At 42.4% G+C, this 12947-nt stretch overlaps 1 protein-coding gene across 5 annotated transcripts in view; it reads left to right on the top strand.

The window, feature by feature from the left end:
* Positions 1-12947, top strand: part of HIBCH (3-hydroxyisobutyryl-CoA hydrolase) — a 142865-nt gene that overhangs the window by 15679 nt on the left and 114239 nt on the right. The window contains exon 1 of one of the 5 annotated variants that reach the window (XM_017500706.2): positions 8510-8653. The exons of 3 other annotated variants lie outside the window; for them this stretch is intronic. In XM_017500706.2, coding sequence (XP_017356195.1) covers positions 8619-8653 — 35 coding nt within the window. In that variant the 5' untranslated portion in view covers positions 8510-8618. Of the gene's footprint in view, positions 1-8509; positions 8654-12947 lie in introns of those variants that run through there. One more of the 5 variants, XM_017500709.2, reaches the window with a different exon arrangement.

Raw genomic sequence — 12947 nt, forward strand, 5'->3', positions numbered from 1 at the left:
GAGGTAGAGTTGGAATCAGGCAAGCCAAGGCAAATCAAAATCTCTTGCAAGTCAAGTTAGTACGAAGGTACAGAAAACATATAGGGAGATCAGTTTCCTCTGATCCACTGGCTATGCTTCAGAGTAATACTGATAGAAGTCAAATCTGATTATGTCATATTTCTGCTTAAATACCCTTAAGGAGGCTTCCTAGTCCCTAGAGACCTGATCCCTCCCTACCTCTATTGTGCCACTGTCAGAATGCTGGAGTCACCTATTATGCTCCATCTGTGCAGAGTTTCTCTATCTAAAACAGCTACCTTTTCTGGGAAGCTTTCTCTGATTCCTACACTATAACATGTGGCCCTACTCTGTGCTTCCATGGCTCCATGTAACCCCCAGAGCCTAACACTAACACAGCACCTGGATCATAATAGCCCCTCCATGATTAGACAAAGCACCAAATAGAAGCAGACATTCCACAAGTTTGCATGAGGTTCCACACAGCCAACAAGAGAGGGAGATAGAGAAGAAAGGGCCCCAGATGTGGATCCTCTTCCAAAGATTTTCAGTTCCCAGTTTTGTCTATGTGATCCTTTCAATAATTCCATCATAATGCATGTGGTGAAGCCCTGTTCTTTGGGTTGCACAAAATGATTAGCACAAGCATACAAAAAGGCAAGAGTAATATTCAAAATGCTGAAGAGCTATGGTACACTGAAATGCCCTGGAGGCAAGTCTGTGTGTGTCAGCCTGCAGCAGGTAGTCTCAGCCCTGGGAAGAGCAGCCTGATGGACACCATGCATAGGCCCTCTGGTATGCAAGCACTCTCACAAGGAATGCCATCTCTAAAAGGATCTGGGCTCACTATGAAGACATGTGATGGGGTCTAGTGTAGTCAGCTATGGCCAGTCACCTGGCAGGTGCCAGGTTGGTTTCTTCAGCAGTACCCTCTTGGGGATCCTTTGGGCCCAAGGAAATGAGTTGCCTGGCAGTGAGCAGTGGCTATTTACAATCACTTTAGAAGTATTTCAATGTCTTAACCATCACATAGCCATACTGATGCTTATTTGATGAATACTAGACTTGCAAAATGGCTCATTTAACTTGCTTTGGGTACCAAGCAAAAAGGAAGGGAGAGGATCCAGAGGATTTTATTACTTAACTGCAGGTATCCTCAAAACCTTGGGATCCATAAGGCTAGTCATTCATGCCCAAAGTGCAAAGGAGGAAATGGTAAATTCCTTAAGTGTTACTGGGTCACAGCCCTCACAGTATCCCACACCACTCTTTTGAGATTGATAAATTGAAATGAACTGCTGTCTGCAGTCACTTAATCAAGTTCTATTTTCCCCAGTTCTTGTCTGTAGTAGTTGGGCAATGCCCTACCTCTTGGCCTTTAGTTGTTCGACCCAGGTCTCCTTGTTTGGGAAGACACCAGGACTTCTTGCAGGTTGTCTACATTCTGTGCATTCATGCATCTTGCAGTTGACCTTGGCCAAAGGGGTACGCTGAGACTACCTTGCTCACAGCCTTGGCGGGGGGGGTCCAATGAACTCACTGCATGCCAGAGAACCTTACTTTGGCTTGGCAAGGCACACTGGCATGGAACACACCCTTCACTCAAAGGACCACTTTGTAAATTTTTGGAAAAATCACAAATGCAAAGAAAAGGAAAACAAGCGGGTTTTAGCACATTTCCAAGAGGCATGAAAGGGGTAGAGGGTTTAGTCTTGAGGTTTACTACTCACCCTATGAGTGAGGAGGCAAGGTGAGTCAACTAGGTCGCACAGCTGGTTAGAGTCAGGAAAAGGCAGGATCTCAGAGATCCTTCCAGAAGTGGGCTATTGGAACAATGGAAATAAGCATCTTGCTTTTCATTCCTGGCACTCACAGACATCCTTGATTGGTGGTAGAGCTTCAGGGAGAGGGGGATGAGACAGGGCTGGGTGTGCTAAGGGGCCTCAGTGCAAAAAGAATGGCTTTTTGGCAGGTTCTCCAGAGACTTCATTGATTGCCAATCATTGATTTCCGAGAAATTAAAGTAGGAGGGAATCACTTTTCCATCACTCAGCCCTTGTGTTGGCTCCTGGATAATCTTTCACATTACGGGTACTTACTTACATCAAGCAGTACTTGCGTTTTGACAAATAAATTTTACAACCTTATTTTTTCCACATTAATGCCAGTTTTACGCTGGTTAGCATATAACAAAGTTATTTGTATACAAAATTTCCTTCATATAATTAGTATATCAAATTTGTAAGGCCTCTTACCATGTCCCAGCAGTAGGATTTTGAAATATTCAGACAAAATATAAGATACAGTTCCTGTCCTCAAGGAACGTACAATTTGTTTGAGAGAGGAAATTAGCATTCAATTATGACAACAAATTATGTAAGAAGTAAATGATAAGCCAGGTGCAGTGTGTGGGCCTGTAGTACCAGCCACTGGGAAGGCTGAAGTGGAAGGATCACTTGAGCTCAGGAATTGGAGTCCAGCATGGGCAACATAGTGAGACTTCATCTCAAGAGAGACAGAGGGAGAGGAGAGAGAGAGGGGGAGGGAGGGAGGGAGAGAGAGAGAGAGAGAGAGAGAGAGAGAGAGAGAGAAGTAATGAAGAATGAATTAGAAATGTAATTGAAATTCAGATAGGAGAGCGCAGTAGAGGTTACAGTAAAGTACTACTATAGAGAGATAAGACTTGAGCCTTTAGGCTGAATAAATTTTAGAGGGGAATAAAAGAAGAATGGCTTTCCCGGTATAAGGAATTGCATGGGCTGAGGAGCAGTGGCAGAAAATCAACATTATATACTCAGAGACATCCAGGGGAGATGCATGTGACAGGAGTAAGAGCAAGTAAATGGTAAATAAAGTTGAATAGTTAAGGTGAAGCCTTGTTTCTGTTGCTTCAAAAGTCAGTCAGTTTGAAGGGAATGTTATAGACTACTGTTGTTTCATACAGATACAATGTGAGCCGCATATGTAATTAACTTTTTTTTTTTTTTTTTTTTTGAGATGAAGTTTCACTCTTCTCACCCAGGCCGGAGTGCAATGTCACGATCTTGGCTCACTGCAACCTCCGCCTCCCAGGTTTAAGAAATTCTCCTGCCTCAGCCCTAGGAGGAACAGACTGTTGCTGGGACTACAGGTGCGCACCACCATGCCTGGTTAATTTTTGTATTTTTAGTAGAGATGGGGTTCCACCATGTTGGCCAGATTGGTCTCGCACTCCTGACCTCAGGTGATTCACCTACCTTGGCCTCCCAAAGTGCTGGGATTACAGTCATGAGTCACCATGCCTGACTGTAATTTAATATTTTCTAGTAGCCCCATTGAAAAAGTAAAAAGACACAGGGAAACTTAATTTAAATAATATATTTTCTCTAACCCAATACATCCGAAATACTGTTATTATAACATGTAATCAGTATAAATGTTTTACCACTGTTTTAGTTTTTAAATATAAATTTTAAAAAATTGAGTTCCCCAGTTATACCAGTCACGCTTTAAGTGCACAGTAGTCACCTGTGTCTGGTTTTGGACAAGATAGCTGTAGACAATTGTGAGATTATTTAGCAGCTTACTAATCCATCAAAAGTTGTATCTCAGGAAAATTTATTTTCAGTAAAATGCAGAATGAATTGAAGGGTATGATGGTTGAGGGAGAAGAGAGAAGTTAAATCTGGGATGAGTTACAAGTGGGTACTAGAATGGTAGCAGTGGAGGTGTTGAGAGGATAGAACAAATCTGAGAAATCTTTCAAAGAAATAACTGGTATGCCTTGATGACTGATGGGCAATGAGGAAAGAAAAAAAATCAAGTATGACAGCCACCTCCAAACAGCCAGAAAGGATCCTTGCATCTGAACACGCAAACTCATAAAATCTTCTATACTGTACTGGGGTTTCCCTCATGACCAATAAAATAAGCAGTAGTGATGGACATAAGGTATCGTGGCTTCTGTCTTGGTGGCTCTTTCTCTGGGCTCTCTCTCTCCAGGGGAAGCCAGTTGCTACACTGTGAGAGCCCCACGGAGAGATCCATGTGAAAGCACCTGCAACCCACCAACAACCACATGAGTTTGGAAGCTGAGCATGCAGATGACTGCAATCCCAGCCAACGCTTTGCAGCCTCATGAGCTACCTTGAGCCAGAACCACCCAGCTAAGTCTCTCCGATTCCTGACCCTTGCAATCTCTGAGAGACAATAAATGTTGGTTTCTTTAAGCTGCTAAATTGTACGGGTAATTTGTAACAGAGACAGATAATTGAACAATAATAAAAAAGACAAAATCAAACACGAATAGAAAGATAACCCAATTTAAAAATGGGCAAGAAAATTAAAAGAAGATAATAAGCATATGAAAAAGTGCTCAACATCATTAGACATAAGGAAAATTAAAATCAAAACCACAAGGAGATAACACTACATACACGCCAGCATGACTAAAATGAAAAAGACTGGCAACACAAAATGTGGCTGAGGATATGAAGCAACCAGAATTCTTTATTTAAAAATTAAGATATAATTTATATGCCACAGAATTCACCCATATAAAGTATATGATTCAGTCAACCATCACCACTATCCATTTTACAATATTTTCATTTTAGTGTAGCCCAATCATCACCACTATTTATTTTAGAATATTTTCATTACTCCACCAGAAAACCCTGTACCACTTAGCTGTCACTCTCCAATTCTCCTACCTCCTTTCAAACCTTAGGCAACCTCTAGTCTACTTTCTATCTGTACACATTTGCTTATTTTAGACACTCATGCAAATGGTATTATATAATATGTGGTCTATTGTGACTGGCTTCTTTCATTTAGCACAGTGTTTTCCATGTTTGCTCATGTTGTATCATGATGTATCAGTACTTCATTTCTGTTTCCTGCCAAATAATACTTCATTGTATAGATATGTAACTTTTGTTTTTACCTACTTATCAGTTGATGGACATTTGGGTTATTTCTACTTTTTGGCAATTATGAATAATGCTGCCATAAACATTATGTACAAGTTTTTGTGAGGACTATGTTTTCATGTATTTTGGATATTATACCTAGGTATGGAATTGTTGGGTCATATGGTCACTCTGTTTAACCATTTGTGGAACTGTCAGACATTTTTCCAAGGTAGCTGCACCATCATATATTCCCATCAGTGGTGTCTGAGGATTCCAAATTCTCCTCACTAACACTTGTTTTTTTAAAAAAAATTATAGTAGGTGTGAAGTCATTGTGGTTTTGGTGTGCATTTCCCTGCTGGCTAGTAATGTTGAGCATCTTTTCATATGATGATGGATCATTCATATGTCTTTTTTGGAGAGCTGTATAGTATATTCAAATTTGTTATCCATTTAAAAATTGTGTTATTTAAATGGTGATAGTTCTTTATATATTCTAGCTTTTTATCAAATGTGTCATTTGTAAACATTTTTCCCAATTCTGTGGATTGTCTGCCACCAGAATTCTTGTCCAAAATGATACAAACACTTGAAAAGAGTCTGGTTGTTTCATATAAAACCAAACATTGACTTACTCTATAAACAAGACATTCTATGTATAGATATTTACTCAAGAGAAAAGGAAAAATATGTCTGCAAAAGATTTACACAAGAATGTTTACAGCAGCTTTATCCATAGTAGCCCCAACTGGCAATAGTCCAGGAATCTTTCAAGAGGAGCATGGATCAATAAACTGTGGTGTATTCATATAATAAAGTATTAATAATAAAACAGAGCAAACTACTGATACACACGATATGGACATTTTGCTAAGTGAAAAACACCATACCCAAAAAGTGCACACTGTATGATTCCATTTTATATGAATTTTTAGAAAATGCAAAAGTAATCGAGAAAAAAGACTGGGTGCAGTGTCTAACACCTGTAATCTCAGTGCTTTGGGAGGTCAAGGTGGGCAGATCTCTCGAGCCCAGGAGTTGGGAGGCCAGCCTGGGTAACATGGCAAGACCCTATCTCTCCGAAAAAAATACAAAAATTAGCTGGGTGTGGTGGCATGTGCCTGAAGTCCCATCTGGTCATGAGGCTGAGGGGGGAGGATTGCTTGAGCCCAGGGAGTTTGAAGCTGCAGTCAGCTGTGATTGTGGCACTGTACTCTAGCCTGGGTGATAGAGTGAGACCCAGCCTCAAAACAAACAACAATGGTTTTCAAAATAGAACAGTGGTTGCCTCTGGGGTGGGGAAAGCAGTGATAGGCAGAGAATGACTGGAAAATCGTGAGAGGAAGCTTTCTGGGGTGATGACAATCGTTTACATCTCAGGAGTTTTGGTTGCACAAGTGTATACATTTGTCAAACTCTGAATGCACACTTAAGATTTGAGCATTTCACAGAATATAAATTTTGTCTCAAAAGGAAAAATATGTAAACAAATATTTAACTCTAGATAATAAGACACATGCCATATTTTGGGAGAAGGAAAACAATGCCTGTAATTAACTTTGAAATGCATAAAAAAATAAGATATTTGGGATAAGGATTAAAGCAAGATAAAATGTAAATCTAGGTGGAATCTGTGTGGTGAGCACATAGGTGTTTACTTTAAATTTTTATAACTTTGCTATATGTTTGAAAAATCTTCAAAATAGAATGTTAAGATAATTTTTTTTTAAAGGACTATGGTTTCTGGAGCTGGAAGCCAGAAGATCGATAGCATCATTGGAAGAAATAGACAATTTAGGAATAGGAAGGACAGTTTGGTGGAAGGTGTGGCACAACTGACAGATCTTGAATACCTAAAAGGTCCTAAGTAATTTATGCCCATATTTCCATCTGGGTTTTTTAATTTTATTTTATTTTTTAGTTGGAGTCTTGCTCTGTTGCCAAGCTGGAGTTCAGTGGTGATGTGATCTCGGCTCACTGCAGCCTCCACCTCCCTGGTTCAAGCTATTCTCCTGCCTCAGCCTCCTGACTAGCTGGAATTACAGGCACATGCCACCACGCCCAGCTAATTTTTGTGCTTTTAGTAGAGATGGGGTTTCACTATGTTGGCCAGGATGGTCTCGATCTCTTGACCTCATGATCTGCCCACCTCGGTCTCCTCAAGTGCTGGGATTACAGGCGTGAGCCACCATGCCCAGACTTTCCATCTGTATTTTAATGGATCTTCACAAACACCTCTAGTCTTTAGTCATCAGCACACCCATTTTTAGATGAGAAAATGGAGATTCTGAGAAGCTATGTAATTTGCTCAAGGTCATTAAACTATTAGTGTGCTAGGGGTAGGACTGATTTTCATAATTTGCAGGCCTACTGTAAAATGAAAATTTGTGGTTCCTTACTCAAAAATTATTAATAGGACAGCATTAAAACAAGCACAGTGCCCTTCTAACGATGGGGCCTTGTGAGACTCAGGTTTCACACATGTGACGCTATGGTGACAAGGAAGATTTGAATCTCGGTCTGTCTGACAGATAAGTCCATGCTTTTTCCAGTAAACCGTGCTAGGTCAGATGACTAGTTCCTTGCTCTGCGCAGTGAATGAAACAAGATGATGATGTCAGATGGCGATGTCCTGTAGGCCATTAAAAACCAAATTGCAGGTAAGGAGTTCCTTCGGTGATGTTTGTTGTCTGTCCTCTTCTCAGTGGGCATTTGGTTATTACATTTGACCTAGGTTAGCAGAGTAATTTTTGATCAAAGTCTCAACAGCGTATCTCTTTAAATATCATAGTACCAAGAAAACGTCTTTCATGTGTCCTCTCTGAAATTTGTCACTGGATTTCTTCTTTCTGATAAATGTGTCAATACTTTAGTGGCGATGAAATGTTTTCTGCTGGACATCTGGGTGGGTCTGGAAGCAGAGGAACGCTTTCCTCAATTTAACAGGGGATCCTAGTGGTTGAGTTATATGTTGGTTTCATTTAAGAGTAAGCTACTTTCTGAATGTAATTATACTTTCACTGAATCAAACAGTAACTTTTACTTTAGTTGGGAAGACATATCTATTATCTCTTAATTAGACAACTCTTGTCTGTCTTTGAGGAAGAGTGGGGGACTTATAACTTTTCCCAAGAAAACTGAAAATGTTTCAACCCTAATGTTAAAGGAGTTCTGCTATATTGGGTTAGGAATAAATAAGCTACACCGATGTCCTTTATCAAGCGTAATTCCTCTACTTGATTCTCAAAGAATACTAAGTTTACATTTTATAGTTAAAAATTACTAAAATTCCAGAAAAGTCTTTCACATCAGTCCCTGCTGGTCAAACTGGCAGGTCAAGCCTAGACAACAGATTGGGCTTTGGGCTAAGGCAGCCTCTGGAGGGCAATCTCCTCCCCTGCGAATCCGCCCTGGTCCGCTCTCTTCTCCGTCTCCCCGCCCCGCCTCAGCTCGCTCTCCGCCTTCTCCCGGGCCCAGTCTCGGCTCTCAGGCCACGCCCCGGTCCCAATCTCCCTTCCCGCCCTCAACTATTTCCTCCCGGCGTCGTTCTTGCCCCGCCCCTCAGCGTCGCGTAGCGGAAAAGGCCGCTGCAGGCCGCTCTGGCCTCCTGGAGGACTTGCCACCTGTGCGCGGCGGCGCAGGCCGGCGGTGGGCGGGGCTCACGTGAGGCGGTGGAAGTGTTCTGGTGATTCTCGCTTTGCTGCTTTAGCTCCGGAGTATTTGGCGATGGGGCAGCTGGAGGTGTGGAGGTTCATGTCAAGGTGAGTGAGCGAGCGTGCTGCCAAGGGCAGGCTCTTCAGCGGCTTTCGCCCAAGAGGGAAAAGGGCCGGGGGTGGAGACTGCTGGCTTCGAAGTTTCGAGTCGCGCTCGGAGGCGCAGCTGTGAGACCCTAGCCTTGGCCAGCCCCAAGCCCCAGCCCGCCTCCCTGTCTCTTCTTTCTCCCTCTAGCATCTTCTTTGCAGCAACATCCTCGTTTTCTGCCTCTGGCTCTCAATTCAGCCTTGTCCCCACACGAATGTCATTCTTTTGGCTTCAATTTCTTTCCTTTCTTCAAAGTTGGGTGCACTTTGGGGACACGGAGGGATTCAGCTTAGAGGAATTGTGCTGCATGTTTTGTGGAACCAATACACACAGGTGCTTTGCCACTTGCTGCAAGTGATTTTATTGAACTTTCAATAAAGCTCAATGCAGTGTGATTTTATTCAGCTTTCTTGCATGATTTTATTCAGCTTTATTGGTGTGATTTTATTCAGCTTTCTTGCATGGCTCCAGCGTCAATACAGGCGTCTGGAACTTTCAGGCTAGTGTTGCCGATATTTAACGTGGCATGGGGGAACATGTTTGCAAAAGTTGTTTAACTTTTCGAAAGTACCCCTGACTGCGCCTTGAGCTCAGCCTAGGAAATCTGGTAGCCATCATCTGTAGGAAGTTAGGCCTCATTGAGTCTTGAGTAGCCCACTGCCTGGCCATGCTGTCATTTCAGGTAGCAGCTGCGTCCATTTGAAGGGAGAAACATCCTTATTTCCTTAAAGTAATGACAACTTAAATTACTGGGTTCTTTAAGCCTTAAAATTTGCCTTCCGGGTTTTCTGCAAAGGAATGAAAGTGTTTCTTTGACTTAAGAAGAATAGTTTCAGTGGAAAGTGTTTAGGTGTCTAACATTGTATCCACAGACCTCATTCTCAGTAGATACTTTTTATACATTGAAGAGTTGCTTTTCTGCTCGTTTTTTCCAATACCTTAAAATTAGTTGTCGTGGCACCAGCTCATGGAGAGATTTAGTAAATACTAAGAAAATCAGTACACATAATCGTTGCTGCTGCTTTTTCAGTGTTGTCAGCAAATAGCAAATTGAGAAACAAACTGGAAAGACATGTTTGTTAAAGTTAACTGACTTGGAGAGGATCTGTCATTCCCACAGTTCAGCTTGGCTTTCTTCCACCCTATGTTCCAAGCTGGAGACTCTGGAGGTGGGTCAGGACTGTTTTGGGGCCTTTGATCTGAGATGCCTTTTCCAGACTCAGCCTTGGAGTGGGCATTATCCTAGAAAGCAGAGGCCAAGGTGGTCCAGTCCACAACAGCCTAACCCACAGGTATATAAGGGAAGTGTTTCTGAGAGAGAAAAAAGGGCCTTGGGCCATGGTTGACAGTGTTGGGCACTCACACTGGAGCTCTGGCCTCCCTTGGCTTCTCTAGTACTGGCCTACTTTCCTAATGCCACTTTCCACCACGTCTTCGCTTACCCCAGTGCAATTTAGCTCTTGGAGGTTTTTTTGGTTCCCAAATAAATCATCTCTTAGGATAACTCAAATTTTTGCCTAACCTGACTTGCCCTGAGTGGTAGTGCTAGTCCAACCCGCTGAATGTCTCAGTTGCACCTCATATATAAATTTGCACATAAGGGCTAGGCACAGGGGCTCACACCTGTAATCCCAGCACTTTGGGAGGCCAAGGCAGGCATATCATCTGAGGTCAGGAGTAAGACCAGGTTGGCCAACATGGTGAAACCCTGTCTCAACGATAAATACAAAAAAATTAGCTGGGTGTGGTGGCAGGTGCCTGTAATCCCAACTACATGGGAGGCTGAGACAGGAGAATTGCTTGAACCTGGGAGGCGGAGGTTGCAGTGAGCTGAGATCACACCACTGCACTCTAGCCTGGGCGACAGAGCAAGACTCCATCTCAAAAAAAAAAAAAAAGGAAAAAAGGAAAAAAAAATTGCACAAAAGTATAATTCTCAGTCTCTCTCTCGGCACTATCATTCTTCATTCTAGATTCTCAGTTATCTAAGTTCTCCCACACTCCCACACCTTACCTCTTCCTGCGGATTCAAGTTTCATCAATAGTCTCAAATTTATCACTTTTTCATCTTTGCAGTGTGAATTGTTTTTGTATGTGATTGCCAGGTTAATCTTGCTAAGGTTTACTTCAGTGCCTGCCATTCTTCTGCTCAGAAACTCAGAGGTGCCCTTCTGCTTATGCCATTAAATACAAATTTACCAGCCTAGATTTCACAGATTTGGCCCCAGTGAATTTGTGAATGAACGGTTACCTACAGTTCTGTTCTACTTGCTGAGAAGCACAGTTGTAGGCATTTCTATTATCCTGTAGCCACCCTGGACTGCTTGGTGTTCCTGCTGTTCCTTATGTAAGGAAGGCCCTTGGAGTCTGGAAGGAGAGCAGATAGGAAGCAAATAGTGAAACGTAATTTTTAATTACCAATTCTGGTAAGTGTCTTAAGGAAAAAGCACAGTTATGAGAGCCAGGTTTAGATAGGGAGAGGGAGTCAGGAAGCCTCTTCAAAGAGGTTGCTCTTTGCTGGGTATGGTGGCTCATGCCTATAATTCTAGCACTTTGAGGAGCCAAGGTGGGAGTTTAAGACAATCCTGGGCAACATAACAATACTCTGTTTGTATAAAAAATAAGAAATAAAAAAGCTAGCTGGATATGGTGGCATATGCCTTTCCTTCCAGTGTGGAAGGCTGAGGTGGGAGGATTACCTGAGCCCAGGAGTTCAAGTTGACAGTGAACTATGATTACACCACTGCTCTCCAGCCTGGGCAACACATCGAAACCTAGTATCTAAAAAAAATGAAAGGTTACTTTTTAGGTTGTTAATAGGCCTCATTGCCTTTTCCATCTGCTCTGTACTCTGCCGAAGTATATTGTTTTGGTTTTTGCTCTTTGACTGCCTCTATTCTTTTTTACTTCTAATTTATTTTATTTAATTATTTAAAGACGGAGTCTCGCACTGTTGCCTGCGCTGGAGTGCAGTGGCGTGATCTCAGCTCACTGCAACCTCCACCTCCTGGGTTCACATGATTCTCCTGCCTCAGCCACCCACCCGAGTAGCTGGGATTACAGGAGCACACCACCACACTTGGCTAGTGTGTGTGTGTGTGTGTGTGTGTATTTTTAGTTGAGGCAGGATTTCACTATGTTGGCCAGACTGGTCTTGAACTCCTGACTTCGTTATCTGTCCGCCTCAGCCTCCCAAAGTACTGGGAGCCACCTGGCCTCTTCTCTTTTACTTCTACTTAGTTGTTTCTTAGTTGATCAAAGGCTCAATCTTTTATGCTCTGTTAGGTTTTTTCTGGGTTAGGAATCACTAGCCTGAATGCAGAGGCTGAGAAGAAAGCACTGGCAGATGCTGGCTAGATGGCAGTGTGGGGGACTGGTGAGCTGGAGGGAGTGCTCTAGAGAGGAGGCAGCTTCTCAGCCCCAGGCTTTGTTGCCCTTGTAGAATATAGACCCAGGGTTTCCATAACTACTGATTTTTCTGGAAAAACTGCATTTTTTAGGTGAAATCTCTTGATATTTAAATGTTAGCAGTTTTTTTCTTTTTCTTTTTTTCCTTCTTCTTTTTCATCTCTCCCATTCCATGCAGATAATGTTAGTAGCTTTAAAACACTGCTGGGCCAGGCATGGTGACTCAAGCCTGTAATCCCAGTACTTTGGGCGGCTGAGGCTGGAGGATCACAGCCCATGAATTTGAGACCAGCCTGGGCAACATAGACTGTCTCTCTATGAAAAAATTTAAAATTAGCCAGGTGCGGTGGTGTGTGCCTATAGTCCTAGCTGTTTGGAAGGCTTGAGCCCAGGAGATTGAGGCTGCAGTGAGCCTGTGATCACACCACTGCACTCCAGCCTGGGTGACAGGGTGAGACCCTTTCTCTAAAAATAAATAAATAGAATACAAAAATAAAACGCTGCTGACCAAACCACAGTTGCAGTTGGCAGGTGGCATCCTTCTGGCAATTAGTTTTCAACTGCAGGTTTCTCATTTATTCCTTATAGAGGCTGAGAGATTCCCGTCTCAATGATTTTACATGCATGTGGCATAAGACATACCTTTAGTCCTAACTATTCTTTCAAGCCGTAGTCTCTTTTCTCTGTTGAATATTTCTGCTTATGTCAGACAAACTGAAATTCAAAATCAAATTTATATTACATCCTGCAAACCAGCTAGCTTCTTTCCCTGTCTTTTTTATATTCTCCTAGTTGTCCTGGCTTGAAATCTTAAAGTTGTTTCTGCCATTCTTTTCCATTGAGTTT

This window comes from Cebus imitator, unplaced genomic scaffold (assembly GCF_001604975.1).
Source record: "Cebus imitator isolate Cc_AM_T3 unplaced genomic scaffold, Cebus_imitator-1.0 Scaffold268, whole genome shotgun sequence".
In the NCBI taxonomy this organism is placed as follows: Eukaryota; Metazoa; Chordata; class Mammalia; order Primates; family Cebidae; genus Cebus; species Cebus imitator.